The sequence below is a fragment of the Rhinoderma darwinii genome, chromosome 2, assembly GCF_050947455.1.
Source record: "Rhinoderma darwinii isolate aRhiDar2 chromosome 2, aRhiDar2.hap1, whole genome shotgun sequence".
In the NCBI taxonomy this organism is placed as follows: Eukaryota; Metazoa; Chordata; class Amphibia; order Anura; family Rhinodermatidae; genus Rhinoderma; species Rhinoderma darwinii.
This window is the reverse complement of record NC_134688.1, coordinates 426,315,715-426,336,476: the sequence shown is the minus strand read 5'-3', so window position 1 is coordinate 426,336,476 and position 20,762 is coordinate 426,315,715. Positions and strand designations below refer to the sequence as shown.

General features: G+C 42.0%; 1 protein-coding gene across 4 annotated transcripts in view; it reads left to right on the top strand.

Annotated features, from left to right (window-relative positions):
* The window catches only part of EFCAB5 (EF-hand calcium binding domain 5), an 81,527-nt gene that overhangs the window by 31,986 nt on the left and 28,779 nt on the right, over nucleotides 1-20,762 (top strand). For 2 of the 4 annotated variants that reach the window (XM_075854330.1, XM_075854331.1), the window contains exons 4-11: nucleotides 1,271-1,427; nucleotides 2,282-2,345; nucleotides 4,446-4,513; nucleotides 5,441-5,596; nucleotides 7,632-7,734; nucleotides 8,756-8,986; nucleotides 10,442-10,534; nucleotides 12,533-12,625. In XM_075854330.1, coding sequence (XP_075710445.1) covers nucleotides 1,271-1,427; nucleotides 2,282-2,345; nucleotides 4,446-4,513; nucleotides 5,441-5,596; nucleotides 7,632-7,734; nucleotides 8,756-8,986; nucleotides 10,442-10,534; nucleotides 12,533-12,625 — 965 coding nt within the window. The remainder of the gene's footprint in view (nucleotides 1-1,270; nucleotides 1,428-2,281; nucleotides 2,346-4,445; nucleotides 4,514-5,440; nucleotides 5,597-7,631; nucleotides 7,735-8,755; nucleotides 8,987-10,441; nucleotides 10,535-12,532; nucleotides 12,626-20,762) is intronic. The other 2 variants (XM_075854332.1, XM_075854333.1) reach the window with 2 other exon arrangements.

The following is a 20,762-nucleotide window of genomic DNA, read 5'->3' as shown; positions in this document are numbered from 1 at the left end:
TTCATGTGTTCCGTCTAACCTTTCCGTCAGGGGAACCCATGAACGGAATCCAAACTGATTTCAATGGTGACGGATCCGGTGCAAATGGTTTCAGTTTGTAACCGTTGTGTAAGCGTTCCGTTGTTTTGACGGAATCAATAGCGCAATTGGTTCTGTCAAAACAACGGAACCCTTACACAACGGTGACAAACGGAAACCATTTGCACCGCATCCGTCACCATTAAAATCAATGGTGATGCAAACGGAAACCTATGGTTTCCGTTTGTTTCAGCTTGCATTCCATTCATGGGTTCCCCCGACAGAAAAGTCAGGAACCCATGAACGGAGTCCTGACGCACATGTGAACAAAGCCTTATTTGTAGCGTATATGACCCTGTTAGTACATGTACACACTATCGCAAATATACTAAATAACTAAAAAAGTCTGAACAAAGACTTTTACCAAAGCACCTTACCCACAAGAAATTGAGCTCATGAAATGTGTGCTGGTCATACCATCTACAGTGAAGCATCCTCCAACTTTTTGTCCTAGGAAGAGAGTATCAGTATCTACTCTGACACAGATTTGGCTAACAATTTGTATCTGATACCAAATTTTAGTGACCTCTTTTGCCTCTTATTAGATATGGGCAGATGATAGCTCTGTGCCACTCATATCATCCTGGGAACAATAGACTTTTTGTTTTCAGAACCACATACGCTGTGACTCCTAAACCACTTTTATCTTTCATGGCCTCAAAATCTTGTCTTGTAATGATACCAAGAAAAGCTTCTATCCAAAAGCTATATTGTTATATGTATGGATAGATTTAGGCTTTAGGCAGAGCCCTGTGGACATATTCTGTATGGCGGCACACGGAATCCCTACGGTTTTGTATTAAGTAACCATACGTACTTTGTGTGTTGCCCTATGCGTCTCCATAGGGCATAATATAATGCAGGTAAAACCCCAAAATCTAATGAAACGTGTCACAATTTTCTTCTCAAAGATTTCATATGAATTAGACAGAAAAAAAGCAGTAGAGTGGTAAAGCTATGTGACTCACTCTGTCAAACCACCCCACTTTATAAAAGGCCCTAAAACAGGTTAATTATATATATATTTTTTTTAAAAACCCATAAACTGCAAACCATGTATCTCACAGTATTGACCAAGTTTAATATTATTCATGGTGTCTGGCCCATGTTTTTTTTCTGAATTTCACATAATTGACTTATGATATTATAGATAATGCTTTACTCTGTATTGTTATGACTTTGTTGCTGGAAGGCTTGGTCAGCTAAAGGAGGAATTGAAGGAAACCCAAGATAATAGAGTACAAGTGGAAGGCATCCAGAGCCAAGTAATGGAGAAAAGGAAAGGAGCCTTGTCCTTGCAGTTCCAAGAATGGACTCTGGATGTTAGCGGCAGAATTCCTCTAGCTCTGGTAAGTGAAAATATAAATGGATACATAAAGTATGTATCTATGTCATGTAATATACTTGTAAGTCAATAGGTTTTTGTTTCCCATTTAAAGTAATATTAAGAGTGGAATTTGATGTATGCCTTTTTAGTTATGAGTGATTGTGTCTATAGACCACATTCAGTGCGACACTGTTTAGGAGTTGTCTGGTATTGCAGCCTATCATTGCAGTCCCAAATACAACACTTGGACAGGCATGGCACTGTTTCTGGGAAAAAAGCAGGTCTATTTTTTTTTTTTTGGCCCATGTTCACATGGCAGATTTTTACATATGGGAGAAATCCGACGTAGATTTGGGCAAAAATCTGCGGCAGAAAGCTCAGTCTGACACTCCGATTTCTGTTGCGGATTTGCAGCTTCATCTTTATCCCCATTCAATGGGGCTAATCTGCAGATGGCAACCCAACATGCCCTGATTTAGTCGCAGATTTTTTCTGCTACATGTAGATGGGGTTTTAATGACATCCACAAGTACTGTGCTATAAATTGATACTAATTTTTAGTTCAAAATCTTCAGAGAAAATCTGTGACAAATCCGCCTTGCTTGAACATGGCATTATACTTCGTAGATAATAGGGAAGCAAAATAAACATAACCCCTCCCCTCCAAAATATTAATTATGGATAATGGACAAAAATTATCCTTCTACTGCTAAGGGCAGGGGTACAATTTTTGTTGCATGGGGGTGGGGGGGTTGGGGAAATTGACATAATGAAAACTGAATTTAGCCACATGATCTGATTTTAAAGGCTTTAGTATAGATCTTAAGATGCTATTCCTCAGATATATTCTTATATTATGTTCCTCTTTGAATCTAGGTACAAAGTGCTTTAAAATCCTTTTTTGAGGTCATCTCTCAATATGCATCAGATCACAAACCAGGTACGATTCATAGTAATATGAACGTATGCACATTATTTCAGTTAAAATGGTTGCCCAGGATTAGAAAATGGGGTATGTTTTTTTTCCCAGAAACAGTGCGACACTGTCTAGGAGTTACATAGTTACATAGTTAGTACGGCTGAAAAAAGACACATGTCCATCAAGTTCAACCAAGGGAAGGGAAAAGGGAAGGAAAAATTTCTACACATAGGAGCTAATATTTTTTTGTTCTAGGAAATTATCTAACCCTTTTTTAAAGCCATCTACTGTCCCTGCTGTGACCAGCTCCTGCGGTAGGCTATTCCATAAATTCACAGTTCTCACTGTAAAGAAGCCTTGTCGCCTCTGCAGCTTGAACCTTTTTTTCTCCAGACGGAGGGAGTGCCCCCTTGTTTTTTGAGGGGGTTTTACAAGGAACAGGATTTCACCATATTTTTTGTATGTGCCATTAATATATTTATATAAGTTAATCATGTCCCCCCTTAGTCTTCTTTTTTCAAGGCTAAATAGGTTTAATTCTTTCAATCTTTCCTCATAACTTAAATTCTCCATGCCCCTTATTAGCTTCGTTGCTCTTCTTTGTATTTTTTCCAACTCCAGGGCATCCTTTCTATGAACTGGAGCCCAGAACTGAACTTTATATTCTAGATGAGGCCTCACTAATGCTTTGTAAAGTGGCATTATTACATCCCTGTCCCGCGAGTCCATGCCTCTTTTAATACACGACAACATCCTGCTGGCCCTTGAAGCAGCTGATTGACACTGCATGCTGTTATTGAGTTTATGATTTACAAGAACACCCAGATCCTTCTCAACAAGTGAATCCGCCAGTGTAGCTCCCCCTAGGACATATGATGCATGCAGGTTGTTGGTACCAAGATGCATAACTTTACATTTATCTACATTAAACTTCATTTGCCAAGTGGACGCCCAAACACTTAGTTTGTTTAAATCTGCCTGTAATTCATGAACATCTTCCATAGTCTGAACTATATTACATAGCTTGGTGTCATCTGCAAAAATAGAAATAGTGCTATTAATCCCTTCCTCTATATCATTAATAAATAAGTTGAATAATAGTGGTCCCAGCACTGAACCCTGGGGTACACCACTTATAACCGGGGACCATTCAGAGTAGGAATCATTGACCACAACTCTCTGGATACGGTCCTTGAGCCAATTCTCAATCCAATTACAAACTATATTTTCTAAACCTATAGTCCTTAATTTACCCATTAGGCGTCTATGGGGGACAGTGTCAAATGCCTTTGCAAAGTCCAAAAGTTGTGTCTGGTATTTGCAGCCTATCATTGTAGTCCCAAATACAACCCATGGACCGGCATAGCACTGTTTATGGATAAAAAGCAGGTCCTTTTTTTTTTTTTAATCCTTTTTATATAAACGTAGGCTTTGTTCACATCTGGGCTGGTTCATGGGTTCCGTCAGACATTTCCGTTAGGGGAACCCATGAACGGAAACCATAACTTTGTTTTTGCATTACCATTGATTTCAATGGCAGTGCTTCCATTACAAATGGTTTATTTTTGTCTCCGTTCCATAAGGTTTCCGTTGTTTTTTTTTGGGGAGGAATCAACAGCGTAGTCGACTGCGCTATTGATTCTGCCAAAAAGAACGTAAACCTTATGGAACGGAGACAAAAATAAACCATTTGCAATGGAAGCATTACCATTGAAATCGGTGGTAATGCTAACGGAAAGCTATGGTTTCGGTTTGGTTTCCGTTCATGGGTTCCCCTGACGGAAAGGTTTGACGGAACCTATGAACGGAAGCCCGACGCGGATGTGAACGAAGCCTTACTCAATGAACAGTATAACTAACTGCTCCAAACAACCTCCAAGTTGTACAGAGCCATAATACAGTGCCCATGCAAGCGTAAGGGCCTTTTCTAATACTCAGCATAAGTCTTCAATCTCATACATAGGAATCTGACAGGAAAAAATAGGAATGCTACTTCAGATTCCGTATGTACAGACGTATGAAGCATTGCTACTAGGGAGCCGCACCGCCTCCATGCACTGCTGTACAGGTTCCATGCCTTTTATACATTATAATTATTACATTATGTTTTGGTTTTGGTAGTATACAATAAAGAACTGGTGACTGCAGACACAATGGAGCACAGGTTGCAGGAGGAAGAATTTATAGAGGTGAAAAATAATCCCATATTTTTGTTTTCTTCTTACATTCATTATTTATAATCACATCCTATTTATTGTTTATATCAAACTAGAATTGATACTTTATATATGCTGCATACATACAATTTCCTATGGCCGTGAAGTAACATTTTTATTTTTTTTAAGTGCAACCATTGATCAATAACTAGTGCTAAAGAGATGAAAAGGAACCTGTCATGTTAAAAAATGCTGTCCAATCTGCTGGTAGCATGTCATAGACCGGAGTAGGTGGGCAGGTTGATGTATATTTGTGAAGCAAAAGATTCCTGACAACTTGCACTTTATTTATTTAAACCTCCACTAATTCTGGGTTTAGGAGTCCAGTGGGTGGTCCTACTCAGTGATTTACAGCCTTCCTTTTATGAGTGTGAATACAGAGATAGCTGTCAATGAGTGATTAGGACTGCCCGCTGGACTCCTAAGGCCAAAATTATCAGTGGTTTAAATTGATACATTACAACTTCTACTGAATCTTTTGCTACAAAATTATTTATCAACCTGCTCACCTACTTCTGCTCTATAACATGCTGCCTGCAGATCGGAATGCTTTTTTAACGTAACAGTTTCCCTTTAAGTTAATAAAAAAAAGTACCCATGAACAATGTGTGCCACCGTACAGAGACCATCCACATGGCTTTACCACAGGCATGAGGCTTAAATATTTGAACATCAATTTATCCTTCTAATGCAATGCCTACTAGAAACTAAAACATAAAGAAACAGTGCACAATTTCATTAATATAATTAGTCTATTTAATATTTTATAAACGGATCCTAAAAGCATTGTTTATTGTGTATATTAACAGGGAAAAACACGTACTTTGCTTTTTGTCTTGCTGTAATATCTAACTGAACCATGTATCATATCCTTTTATTATATTCTATTTTACCTTGCAGTATATATATCCATTTATTAGTCACCTCAGCACAGATTTATTCCAGGAATTCCTGCACCACATGGCACAATGCGCTGACATGTTCCGTGAGACCATTCGCCATGATATTTGGAGACAGAAATTTTCTGATCTCTTTATTGCATGTGATTCGGGAAAGGTTAGTTCAATATGTTCTATTATTTTTTTAATGTTCTTTTAAAAAGATGTCAGATGACCTATAAAGGTATATTTGTCTACACCGGTGTGAGTACAATGTAGTGTATAACAAAATATCTGAATTCTGAAACATAATATAACGAGGTTATAAAGCCCTATCCAGCAAAAGGGCATTTTTATGCCAGATGTACCTGGTTTCAGATTAAACATTTGTCTGTCGTCATAAGCACTCGCTGGTTTCCTGTTACGTATGTTGGGAATTACATTCATCGGGACCATATAAAACATTCACCTGAACAGATGCCCAGACGTATGGAACTGTATGACGATTAAGTTACATACGTCTGCCATTGATTTTTATTTAAAAAAAACCAAACTATACTAGACTTTTGAGTCCAATAAGGGCAATGGAATACCAAATATATGCTAAATGGACATTTTTTTGGGATACATCTAGCTAATGATGGCCTATGGGTGCGTTACACATACACGGTAGGCAACGTATGATATGAATCTAGCATTAAAGGGGTATTCCCTATGCCACAGAATCTGACATAAATGTCAGTTAGGTGCGGGTCCCACCTCTGGGACCCTCACATATTTTGAGAATGGGGTACCCTGTGGTTATTCACCGACTCCTGGACGCTGTTTTATCGGCTCTTTGCATATCTCCCATGAGTTCAATGTAAAGGGCTGCGCGCACTATTTCCGGCCTAGGAATCTGTGAATGGGCGTCTGTGGACCCTCGTTTTACCAATCGGTGAGGGACCCTGAGTTGGGATCCGCAGCTATCAGGCAATTTTGACATTTCCAAATATGGCATATCCCCAGGATAGGTGGAAACACCCCTTTAAGATGCTATGATTTTATGAAGATCTGTAATTAATTGCACAGCGATTATTTACATGCATTGATTTCTAAGTCAGTTGGCTGGGAATAATTCATTTATAACACTCATAGCAGTCTACATTGGGAGGCCTTTGATCCCTTCAGGCTGGACTCACACGTGCAGTTTTGTATCCATTCCTATGTTTGACTCAAAAAACTGCAACAGAAAACGCACAAGTGAATCCAGTCTTAGGCCTTATTTACACGAACGTGTGCGTGTTGCGCACGCAAAAAACGCCGCGTTTTGCGTGCACAAAAGGCACTTAACAGCTGCGTGTGTCATCAGTGTATGATGCGCGGCTGCGTGATTTTCGCGCAGCCGCCATCATTATGACACTCCGTTTGGATGTTTGTAAACAGAAAAGCACGTGGTGCTTTTCTGTTTACATTCAGAGTTTGACAGCTGTTGCGCGAATCACGCTGTTCGCACGGAAGTGCTTCCGTGCGACATGCGTGGTTTTCATGCACTCATTGACTTCAATGGGTGCGTGATGCGCGAAAAACGGCGAAATATAGAACATGTCATGAGTTTTAAGCAGCGCACTCACGCTGCGCAAAACTCACGGACTGTCTGCACTACCCCATAGACTTGTATAGGTCCGTGCGACCCGCGTGTAAAGCACGCGGTTCCCACGGGTGTATATCAAGCTCGTGTAAATCAGGCCTTACTGGTGACTGAAAAAGGTTCCTATTAACAAGCAGAGATTAACTTCAATTGACCATCAAGTGATTGCCTCACGCAGGTCTTTTAAATACTGCCAGGCCCTTTTACACAGGCAGATTTTCTAAAAGGTTTCCGAGCGCTGATCGACAATACAGCATGTCGATCAGTGCTTGTTTGCTCCATTTAAATGGACAATGATCAGAACGTATGGATACAAGCCTTCGTTATATGATCGTTCCTCTCCATACATTCGCATCATGTCGGTAACACACCCCCTGTTTACACGGTGAGATGGGCTGCCGACAAGCGACCATTATTTTGGCCACATAAAAGATGCAATCAGTTGCCGAACCAGCGCACTACCGGTTTAAAAGGGCCTTTACATAGGGTCTCAGCTAAACTCTTTTTGATGATAATGAGAAGATGTCCGTAACATAGCTTTTTGAGGGATTGTATTAACTTTGTATATCCTTTGCGTTTGTAGGTTGGCTTCCTAGACAGGCAGAGGGTACTTTCCCTTATGGAAAAATTCTATGACATTACAAGTTCAGAGGCAGAGACTTGGCAGCCACGCAACCCTCGACAATGTGAGACCATATATATCTCATTTAAAGTTTTTACATTTAGGAATATTGATATTCATTTTTCTACAGGTTTATGACCAGGTGTAACTCTTAGGCTTGCTGTACATGACTATTCTGCAGTATAGGTAACATACAAAATATGGTGTACTACTTGCCGCTTTTACATTTGGGTGCAATGCTTTGAATTTGTGGCGTAGCAGAATGCAATGTCCCGCCTCTAATTCCTTTATAGCCCTGACCTGTTTTAAAAGCCAACTCCAGTCCAGTATGGATTATGGATATTTTAATATTTTCCTTCCTACCATATTCTTGGTTATAGGACTTTACTATTACAAAGTAGAGTATTTACTGTAGTATTAAGTACTAGGACTAGTGTAAATATAGCTTTTCAACTAGAAGGGGTATTCCCAAAATCAACATTTATCACCTATCCACAGGATAGGTAATAAGTGTCTGATCACTTTAGGCCCCACTGCTGGTACAACTACCAATCGCTAGAACAATGGCCCCAAGTCCCCTGATCCTCCTCACTGCACCGCCCACAGTGGGGAGAAGCTTGAATGGAGCTGCGGACGAGCATGCGTCCTGCCTCTCCATTCAATGTCTGTCTCTCTCCTCATTGAAATTAACATCCACCCCAGTGTTTGAAAAGTAAAAATTACTTTTTTGAGGCCGATCAGTTTAAACATTGTTTGGAAAAAAAAATATTGCTGTCTTCAATTTCCTTGTTTACTACACCATTTATGTTTCTATATTCTATCTCTTTTTTTTTTACATTTTATTTTTTTCATAGATACAAAACCACATTATACAATGTTTCAAACAATGTCTGCTATAAGCGCAGAACAATAAAAAAAGATGCATAATATCTAATATATTCTATCTTTACATGGTTTCCATTACGTATATTCACTACCACTTCCTCGTGGGGTTTTTTTGACCCAGAGGATATGGATGACACAAATTATTTAAGCAAACCAATACGTCTTCTTCATATCTGTTTTTTTTGTTTGTTTTGCTTTAGGGCCCATAATTGAATTGGGGGAAATGGATCCAGCTGATTTCTGGGCTGAGTTTCAGGAAGGAGATAATCCACCAGAAGACAAAGTAGAAAACCCTACTACTACAGTCTCAGTCATAGCCAGTAGTTCTCTGCCAGGAGGGGAAGGACAGAAGGAAGCACAGTCGGAGGACCTTGGAGAAGGTAGAACACAGAAGTACCGAGATGAAATGTGGAGTGCATGGATGCTCATAGGTGACCGTGTAAATCGAAGTGGCTGTAAATTACCAGGTCTATGGACTTTAACCGGTTCAGGATTGGGGTATTTTGTTCCTTTAGGATCAGACACATTTTAGCTGTTTTTAGCGCATATTAGTTTAACAGCTATAATTTTTTTTCTCTTTCTTTCTTTTTTAATCATTTTCACACACAGCTATTTTTATGCTTAGAAATAGTAAAAAATATCTGCTTTTTTAAACTCTAGCAATAATTTTCTAGTAATCATATAACATAACACTAAAGTATTTTTTTTAATCTGTAATCACCATTATCTAGTGTTTAGTTTGATACTGTATATAACATGTACAATTTAAAGCAATTGGGTCAGTGCCAGCACTACAGCAACAACTGGTAAAGTCTATTTTTAGTGGGGAGTGCAGTTTCCTCTTGTGTCAGAAGTCAGGAAAAAATTTTTTTTACAGGCCTAATTTCCCACTGTAACCCAGTTAGAGTGGAAATCTGCACTATTTCAGAGAGAGTTAGACCTAGTATGCTTTGTTACTGCATGACCGCAGTGAGGAGGAGTTTGAATGGAGTGGTGGCCATGCATGCGCCCTGGCGCTCCATTTAATGACTATAGGGCTGTTGGGCCCCGTCAGACATTTATCATCTATCCTGTGGATGTCATAAGCAGTTAAAAGATTTGTCTCATGAAGACAACAAGTTTTTAAATTGAAGCCGTACATTTTCCCTGCACCGGTCCTTGCATGGAAAATGTAGTATTACATGCAATCCATTTAAATAAACAGACAGTCATCATGGGCGTAACTATAGTCATAGCAGCTGCTATGGGATCCAGAGATTGATAGGGCCCACATTGTTCTATTTTGCGGAGAAGAACAAGTTGGTGGCTTTCTGCTATCTAGCACTACTATATGGGTACTATAGCCCTATTATCCATACCTTTTATTTATTGCTATATATGTTGCTGTTTCAGCTTCCTGTCACTAGGTGGTGGGGGTCCATCTAATTTTTGCTATGGGGCCCTATGAATTCTAGTTACGCCCTTGCCAGTCCTGTAATACATGGATAAGCTTGGTCAGCTACAGCAAGAGCTGCTTATAGGGCATATAAAGAAAAGTTTGTCTTCATGAGACAACCACTTTCAAAAGTCTGTGGTACTATCTGGTATGAAAATGGTAGCAACTAGGCTAAAATACTGATACTTTTCTACTTTTTACATTTTGTTCCTGTTAATATAACATCTCCAAAATACCTCCTCCCGTTGTATGTAACTATTAGACCTAATAAGTAGTACTCTAAGGCTGTGTATTTTTGCCACTTTTTTTAAATAAAAATTACATCAAATATTTTTTTCCTGTAATTTTTTTTAAATAACGTGGCAAAACCGAAGTAAATAAACCACACCTGTGAATGCAGCACGATAGACTAGATTTAATCAATTTGTTTCAATTATTTGTAATGTTACAGGTGCAGAACATAGAGATGAGGATAAAAGAGACCATCAGGCTGAAGACAGTAGCAGCAGGGTGGCACACCTTATTGAGGGCAAACCCTGGTCAGGTGAATGATAACAAAGTCTATTATAATAACCTCTAGATAAATGGTAGCAACGTGTAAAGATGTGTTAAATAATCTCTTCGGATTGTGTATCTGATCACATCATATTATTATTATTAAGCATATTTCCAGGTCGAAATCATATCATCAAAATAAATAAAAAAATATATTGCATTCTTGTATTTAGCTGTACAAGGCATTTTATTATTTTCTCTATATATATTTCTTCAGTTCAGGTTCCATTTATTGATTGGCTTAAAAAATACATAAGGCCTAAGGGTAAATTCACACACGGCAAATTTTGTTGTAGAAATTTTTGCAACTGAAAATCGGTTCCATTCATCTGAATGGAACTTGCAGAAATCCATACACCTGTTGCAGAAAGAACCCCATTCAGATAAATGGAACTAATTTTTAGTTGCACTAATCTCTGCAACAAAATCTGCCACGTGTGAATACACCCTATGGTCTTGTTCACACAGTGCAGATTTGATGCAGATTTTGAATGTATTTTTTTAAGCCAAAACCAGGAATAGGAACAGCACAAATATATATAAAGGAAGGCCTTATAGGTCTGCTCTCCAGGATCCAGTTCTGGTTTGGGCTTAAAAAATGCATGCAAAATCTGTAGCAAATCTACACTGTGTGAACAATGTCTAAGCCTGGATTCACACATTGCATATTTGTTGCAGATTTTGTTGCAGATTTTTGAGCCAAAGCCAGAAGTGAATCCAGGAAGAAGGAGTTTGGTTATTCCTTTATATTTCCCATTACTCTTGAAACCACTTCTGGCTTTGGCTCAAAAATCTGCACCAAAATCTGATGTGTGAATCCAGCACAAGAGTTATTTCTAAGGCCAGGAAAGATGGAAAGTGGAAGTGTCACAATTTGGATTTCTTTGACAACTTCACTCCTTATTTAGGGAATTAGATTTAAAGCAGTTCTCTAATTTATTAGTGAAATTTCAATTGCTCCATTCTCGCTCTTTACAAGCAGGAGTGATTAGTTATATTGGGAAGAACCGCTTATTGTTTTTTTTATGTCTTTCTCTCTGTCATGTCAGTTTGCAATAGTGGTTTTAGTTATTACTACTGCATGTAGGTTGAAATCGCACATGCAGTTTTTGTGGCAGATTTTTAAGCAGTTTTTGGAGTGGATACAAAAGAGAAGACACATTCCTTCCTTCCTTTTTGATCTACTCCGGTGTTTGACTAAAAAAACTGCCATAAAACTACGTGTGATTCCAGCCAAAGGCCAGGATCACATACAGACAGTTTTTGGTGCAGTTTTTTTTTTTTTTCAAGCCAAACACAGGAGTGGACACAAAAGAAAGAAGTTGCATCTTTATACCTTTCCTACCTTACATCTATTCCTGTGTTTGGCTAAAAAAAACTGAGCCAAAATCTGAATGTAAGACTGCGGGTGTGATCCTGGCCTAAGGCCCCATGCACACCACCGTAAAATGTTACTTCTTTTTTATTTGATCGCAGGAAAAAATGCAACCACATTAAAAAATGCAACAAATGCAGTTTTTTAAAGCATGTTTTATTTTATTGAAGTCTTGAATACACCTCAACTGCAATGTCTGAATACTCTAGGCCAAGATCCCACACACCGTTTTGATACAGTTGTTGGCTCAGTTTTTTTTAGTCAAATCCAAAAGGAAGGAAATATAAATAAAAGACTGATGCTTCTCCTTTCTTTTGCGCCCACTCTTGTATTTGGCTCAAAAAACTGAGCTTAAAAACTGGATCAAAATTGTATGTTGATGCAGTTTTTGGCGCCACTTTCACACAATCAAGGTTTCTGTTTTTTTTGTTTTTTTTTATCGCAAAATCGTGTCAGAAAAAAAAAAAAGCCAGAAATTTTAACTGGAATTTAGATATATATTGCTTATGGTGTCATTCAGTTTTTGCATAGTTGCAGTTATATTTGTATCTAGTAAAATTACTAAATCTTTAGATATTTGTAGCCATAATTTATAACCGTGTATCTGTCTAGGTGACTTGCTGACTTCAGATCTAGCTATCAGGTATAGTTCATATGGGGACAGAAGTGAAGAAGAATGCCGTGATGCTGCCTCTAAATTTATAGGTAATAAAAAATAACGAAATCCCTTTGTTGCACACAAGTCTCTCGCTGAGTACACAGATAGCAAGAGAGATCGCAGTCTTGTTTTTGTCTGCCAAGAGCTGGAGAATGAGTGAGAGCCCATGCGCGTACAGCTCTGAGCTGTGCGCACACGCTCTCCTCTCTCCAGCTCTTGTTGTGGCACTGTCCGTAGCTGATTGTACAGTGTCACAACGATGTTACACGCCCCCTTGTATAAACACGACCCATTGACAGTTGAGGGGGTTATTTAAATATCTGGTGCCAAATATAACTGCACCGATATCTAAATAACGGAGGAGGGTAGGAGAAAAATGTAAAGTGCCCCAGGGTTTGTGCAGCACTGCCCATTACATGCTGCACTCGGCTGCACACATATGGACAGGTGAAAGGTTCTGAGGCTCTGTCACCAGATTATAAGTGCCCTATATCCTACATAATCTGATCGGTTCTGTAATGTAGATAACAGTGGTTTTTATTTTGAAAAGCGATCATTTTTGAGCAAGTTATGAACAATTTTAGATTTATGCTAATTAGTTTAATAGACAACTGGGCGTGTTTATACTTTTTACCAACTGGGCGTTGTACAGAGGAGTGTATGACGCTGACCAATCAGTGACCAATCAGCGTCATACACTTCTCATTGTTACAGCCCAGCGTGATTGTGCAGTGAAAGAAGCTGGGCTGGAACAATGAGAAGTGTATGACGCTGATTGGTCAGCGTCATACACTCCTCTGTACAACGCCCAGTTGGTAAAAGTAAAAACACGCCCAGTTGTCTGTTAAGAAACTAATTAGCATAAATCTAAAATTGCTCATAACTTGCTAAAAAATGATCGTTTTTCAAAACAAAAACCACTGTTGTTATCTACATTACATCGCCGATCAGATTATTTAGGAGATAGGGCACTTATAATCTGGTGACAAAGCCTCTTTAATGCAACTTACTATACACTTAAAGTAAAGCCCTCCCTTCAAACACCTTATGACATATCCTAGAGATGTGTAAGGGGTTGGTAAGTTTGTTTTTGTGAGGTAAGTTGTGGTGACATCACAGGTGGGTTTTAGACAGGTAACATGCTGTGACATCATAGCTAGTTTTAGTCGGGTAAGCAACTGTGATATCACGAGGGTATTTCAGCCAGTTAAATAGCTGTGACATCATAACTTTCTAAGCTGCTATGACATCTTAGGTGGGTTTTAGTCAGGTTATCAGCCGTTCAAGCTGCTGTGACAACATAACTATGTTTCTGTGATATCATAAGAGTTTTTCAGTAAGGTAAGTAGCTGTGACATCACAACTGCTTAAGCTGCTGTGACATCAGAGGAAAGCTGCTATGATATCACAAATTTGTTTTAGTCAGGTAATCTACTGTGACATCAAAAGTGTGTTTCAGTCAGGTTAGGTACTGTGACATCACTAGTTTTAGTCAGGCAAGCTCAGGGTGGACATACCATATGTACTAAAAAAATATATATATATGTACTCAAATTTTCAGTTGAGACTGTTCTTGCACAGGGGCCCTCTGCTGTGTCATTAACAATGTGCCTCTGGATTAAATAACTACTGTATTTTTCGGACTATAAGACGCAGTTTTTATCAAGAATAAATCTTGCTAAAAAGTCCCTGCGTCTTATAGTCCGCAGTCAAGGGAACCGGCGTCGCCGGGCCCCATGACCGCTTCATTACTTAACCCCTTCCTGACCCATGATGTGCGAGCACATCATGGAGCAGGGGGGAGGGATGATGTATGGAGCGGGCTCACGCACTGAGCCCGCTCCATACACTGCAGGTGTCAGCTCCTGACACGCTGCTATAATGGCCAGGAACAGTTTAAAGGGCTTGTGCCATAAAACACATGTATCCCCTATCTACAGGATGGGGGGATACATGTGAGATCAATAAGGAGAACTGGGACCAAATGTTACCAGGAGCGCTGCACGAGAAGCTGTGACTTCCGCGTTCTGTGTCCGGCAGCTTCATAGAGATCAATGGGATAACCAGTTAAATGCCGTGGTCAATAGCGACCACAGCATTTATAGGGGTTTTTCTATGAAGGACATTTATGACATATCCACAGGATATGTCATAAATGTCAGATAGATGCAGGTCCCACCTCTGGGACCCGCACCTATCTCTAGAACGGGGGCCCCCTAAACCCCATTCTAGCTTTCTGTGTTCTCCCGGCCACTTGATTACATGTGGAGTTACTGAAATAGCGTAACTCGTGGAGCTACGCTGTTTCCGTAACTCCCAGAGAACTGAACAGTAGTTGCGGAAACAGCGCAGCTTGCATGCTACGCTGCTTCCATAACTGCCATTCACTAGTTACGCTGTTTCAGTAACTCCACATGTAACCAAGTGGCCGCTGGTTCAAGTCCCCTATGGGAACTAATAAAATGTGTAAAAAAAAAAATAAAAAAAATATTAGATACATTTTTAGGAGTGTAAAAAAAAACAAACCTTTTCCCATTTTTCCCCAAGCACAATGTAAAAAATAAAATTTCATCCCGCAACAAAATAAGCCCTCAATTGATAAAAAAAAGATAAAAAAAGTTTTGGCTCTCAGAATGTGGTGAAACAGAATAAATTATTTTTTAACAAATAATTTTTTTCCTATTTTCTGTTGTCTAAAACCTGGGTGCATCTTATGGTCAGGTGCGTCTTATAGTCCGAAAAATACGGTAGATGTATGCACTCTATACACTATTTGCTTTTACACGTGTTTTCTCTGGAGGATTACTACATCATCTATGGCTACTGCTACAATTGTCCTTTATCTTCCATTTAGGAGACATACAATTTTGAAATGCAGGGAGAAGGTTTTAACCTTATCAGTTGTTTATAGGTATGAAAATAGTACTTCCGTGAACTAAAGGCATCAGTAGCTGTAGTAGCTTTAGTGATGTTAGAGATTGAGACATTGAGATGAGCGTAGCTAACCTTGGACGTGAAAAACTGCAGTTTTTCACGTCCGAGGTGCACCTGTGCGGGTCGCATTGTCACGGATCCCTCATAGACTAGAGTCTATGGAAGGATGTGTGACACACCGGAAAATAGGACATCTGGGACCACCTCTGGGACCCGCACCTATCTCTAGAACGGGGGCCCCCTAAACCCCATTCTAGCTTTCTGTGTTCTCCCGGCCACTTGATTACTTGTGGAGTTACTGAAATAGCGTAACTCGCGGAGCTACGCTGTTTCCGTAACTCCCAGAGAACTGAACAGTAGTTGCGGAAACAGCGCAGCTACGCTGCTTCCATAACTGCCATTCACTAGTTACGCTGTTTCAGCAACTCCACATGTAACCAAGTGGCCGCTGGTTCAAGTCCCCTATGGGAACTAATAAAATGTGTAAAAAAAATAATAATAAAATATTAGATACATTTTTAGGAGTGTAAAAAAAAACAAAACCTTTTCCCATTTTTCCCCAAGCACAATGTAAAAAATTAAATAATTTCATCCCGCAACAAAATAAGCCCTCAATTGATAAAAAAAAAGATAAAAAAAGTTTTGGCTCTCAGAATGTGGTGAAACAGAATAAATTATTTTTTAACAAATAATTTTTTTCCTATTTTCTGTTGTCTAAAACCTGGGTGCATCTTATGGTCAGGTGCGTCTTATAGTCCGAAAAATACGGTAGATGTATGCACTCTATACACTTGTGATGGCAGGAAGGAGGTGAAGGGAAAGTGAGCCCTAATCTACCCACCGCCCTGTCCCTGCCTACTTGCAACGACCCGCCCTAGGCGACGAGGTACAACTGGGCGGCGGTCCCTACGCTGTCTAAGTGCACAGGAAAACAAACAGGGAACACGCAAGGGAAGGGGCAGTAGCCACGGAACGCCACGAGGAAACGGAGCGGCGAACGAACAGTCAGGACCAGGACGAAGTGAGTAACCCGAGCGGGCACGGAGACAGAAGCAAGCCAGGGGCAAAGCAAAGCAAAGCAAGTCAAGTCAAGGAGAACTGCAGCAAGGCAGAAGCACGGCAGAAGCAGGCTGGAGCAAGCAGCAGTGGGGCCAGGAATCCAAAAGAATAACAAGCAATGAGGAAGAGAAAACTGCAGGTATAAATGGACAGGGGGCGGAGCTAACTCTGACTGACCAGGCCGCGATAGGCTCTCCCACTCCTGAGCCTGCCACCCTGATTGGTGGGAGCCGGTGTCAGTCTAAGAGGTCTGGCCTCAGGTGTCGACTGATTAACCCTGGGAGTCTCCACAGACGTAGTGCCTGGCAGATCCTTTACAGTACTCCCCCTTTTATGAGGGGCCACCGGACCCTTACTAAGAGGACCCGGTTTAGTGGGGAAGAGAAGGTGGAACCTCCTGACCAATACCCCAGCGTGAACATCTCGAGCAGGTACCCAAGTCCTCTCCTCCGGCCCGTATCCTCTCCAATGGACCAGGTACTGGAGGGAGCCCTGGATCATCCTACTGTCCACAATCTTGGCCACCTCGAATTCCACCCCCTCAGGGGTGAGAACGGGAACAGGAGGTTTCCTAGAGGGGGACCAGGACGGGGAGCAGCGTTTAAGGAGGGAAGCATGAAAGACGTCGTGTATGCGGAAGGATGGGGGCAGCTCCAGACGGAAGGATACAGGGTTGAGGACTTCAATGACCTTATAAGGCCCAATAAATCGGGGAGCAAACTTACTGGACGGGACCTTAAGGCGCAAGTTCCTGGACGACAACCAGACCAAATCCCCGACGACAAACCGGGGGTTAGCAGAACGTCTACTATCCGCCTGAATCTTTTGTGCGCTCTGGGACGCCTCTAGGTTCTTCTGAACCTGGGCCCAGACAGTGCACAGTTCCCGATGAACATCCTCTACCTCAGGATTATTGGAACAACCAGGGGAGACGGAGGAGAACCTTGGGTTAAACCCGAAATTACAGAAAAACGGGGAGACCCCTGACGAGTTACTGACCCGGTTATTCAGGGAAAATTCAGCAAGGGGAAGGAATGAGACCCAATCGAATTGACAGTCAGAGATGAAACACCTTAAATATTGTTCCAGGGATTGGTTGGTCCTTTCCGTTTGGCCGTTAGTTTCGGGATGGAAGGCGGAGGAGAAGGACAGATCAATCTCCAACTTTTTACAAAAGGCTCTCCAAAATAAGGAAACAAATTGTACCCCTCTGTCCGAAACGATATTGACTGGGGCCCCATGGAGACGCAGGATGTGTTTCACAAACAAAGAAGCTAACGTCTTGGCGTTAGGTAGCTTCTTAAGGGGCACAAAGTGGCACATCTTGCTGAAGCGGTCGACTACCACCCACACCACCGACTTGCCCTGAGATGGAGGCAAATCGGTGATAAAATCCATGGAGATATGGGTCCAAGGTCTCTGGGGAATGGGCAAGGGACGTAGTAGGCCCGCAGGTCGGGACCTAGGGGTTTTGGACCTAGCGCAAACCTCACAAGCGGCGACGTAAGCCCTAACATCTTTAGGCAACCCAGGCCACCAATAGTTTCTGGTAATGAGGTGTTTGGTGCCCAAGATGCCAGGATGACCAGATAGAGCGGAGTCATGGTTTTCCCTGAGTACCCTCAGCCGGTATTGCAGGGGAACAAACAGTTTGTCCCCAGGGACGTTCCCGGGAGCTGCACCCTGATCAGCCGCGATATCAGAAGCTAAATCAGAATCCGTGGCAGAGACGATTATACCAGGGGGTAAAATACAAGCGGGATCCTTCTCGGAAGGAGGATTGGCCATGAAACTACGTGACAGAGCATCAGCCTTAATATTCTTGGACCCAGCCCTATAGGTAACCAAGAAATTAAATCTGGTAAAGAATAGTGCCCACCGAGCTTGTCTAGGATTAAGCCTCCGGGCCGATTCTAGGAAAACCAGATTCTTGTGATCCGTAAGGACCGTTACCTGGTGTCTGGCCCCCTCCAGGAAGTGCCGCCACTCCTCAAAAGCCCATTTAATGGCTAGAAGTTCGCGGTTGCCAATATCATAGTTACTCTCCGTGGGCGAAAACTTCCTAGAGAAGTAAGCACAGGGGCGGAGATGGGTGAGGGAGCTGGTACCCTGGGACAAGACGGCCCCCACTCCCACCTCGGAAGCGTCAACCTCCACAATAAATGGCTCCTCTTGGTTGGGCTGAATCAGCACGGGGGCCGAGATAAAGCACTTCTTGAGAGTCTCAAAGGCCTGGACGGCCTCAGGGGGCCAATGGAGGACATCAGCACCCTTGCGGGTAAGGTCCGTAAGAGGCTTAGCGACGACCGAGAAGTTGGCAATAAATCTCCTGTAATAGTTGGCGAACCCTAAAAAACACTGTAACGCCTTAAGGGAGGCAGGTTGGACCCATTCCGCCACAGCTTGAACCTTGGCAGGGTCCATGCGGAATTCATGAGGAGTGAGGATTTGCCCTAAAAATGGTATCTCCTGTACCCCAAAGACACATTTTTCAGTCTTAGCAAACAGATTATTCTCCCGAAGGACCTGGAGCACCTTCCTGACATGCTCCACGTGAGAGGACCAGTCCTTGGAAAACACCAGTATGTCATCAAGGTACACAACAAGAAAATTACCCAGGTACTCTCTCAGGATTTCATTAATAAAATTCTGGAAGACAGCAGGGGCGTTACACAACCCAAAGGGCATGACCAGGTATTCGAAATGACCCTCGGGTGTGTTGAACGCAGTTTTCCACTCATCCCCCTCTTTGATGCGGATAAGGTTATATGCCCCCCGTAGATCGAACTTAGAAAACCATTGGGCTCCCTGAACCTGATTAAAAAGATCCGGAATCAAAGGAAGTGGGTACTGGTTCCTTACAGTGACCTTATTCAGGTTACGATAATCAATGCACGGCCTAAGACCACCATCCTTCTTCCCCACGAAGAAGAAGCCAGCACCTACAGGAGAAGTCGAGGGGCGAATGAAACCCTTGGCCAGGCATTCCTGGATATACACCCTCATGGCTTCACGTTCAGGACATGAAAGATTAAATATCCTACCTTTAGGAAGCTTGGCACCAGGCACCAAATCGATAGCGCAATCGTAATCTCTATGGGGGGGCAACACCTCGGAGGCCTCCTTAGAAAACACATCGGCGAAGTCCTGAACGAACTCAGGAAGCGTGTTTACCTCCTCCCGGGGAGAAATAGAGTTAACAGAAAGACATGACATAAGACATTCATTACCCCATTTGGTGAGATCCCCATTATTCCAATCAAACGTGGGATTATGCAACTGCAACCAGGGAAGGCCTAAAACCAGATCAGACGATAATCCCTGCATTACCAGTACAGAGCACTGCTCAAAATGCATGGAGCCAACCAGGAGTTCAAAAACAGGAGTATGCTGAGTAAAATAACCATTAGCAAGGGGAGTAGAGTCGATTCCTACTACAGGGATAGGATAAGGTAAATCAATACAAGGCATCTTTAGAGACATAGCAAATTCAACAGACATGATATTAGCAGATGAGCCAGAATCCACGAAAGCACTGCCCGTGGCAGACCGGCCAGCAAACGAGACCTGAAAGGGAAGCAAAATTTTATTGCGTTTCACATTAACGGGAAATACCTGTGCGCCCAAGTGACCTCCCCGATGATCACTTAGGCGCGGAAGTTTTCCGGCTTCTTATTCTTGCGCCTGGGACAGGTGTTCAGTAGATGCTTGTCGTCCCCACAGTAGAAGCAGAGACCGTTCATTCTGCGAAACTCCCTACGTTGTCGAGGGGACATGGAGGCCCCGAGTTGCATAGGTACCTCCGAGTCCTCCGTGGAGGGGCGAGGAGGCGGGACCTCGGGGGGGATCGCAGAAAAGTCAGAGGGGAGCACACTGAAGCGTTCTAGCTGACGTTCCCTGAGACGTCGGTCAAGTCGTACTGCTAGGGCCATAACCTGGTCAAGAGAGTCAGACGAGGGGTAGCTAACCAGCAGATCCTTCAGGGCGTCAGATAATCCTAACCTAAACTGGCACCTTAGGGCCGGATCGTTCCACTGAGAAGCTACGCACCACTTCCTAAAATCAGAACAGTATTCCTCAACCGGTCTCCTACCCTGACGTAAGGTCACCAACTGACTCTCGGCTAAAGCAGTCCTGTCAGTCTCGTCGTAAATGAGTCCGAGGGCAGAGAAAAAACGATCAACAGAGGAA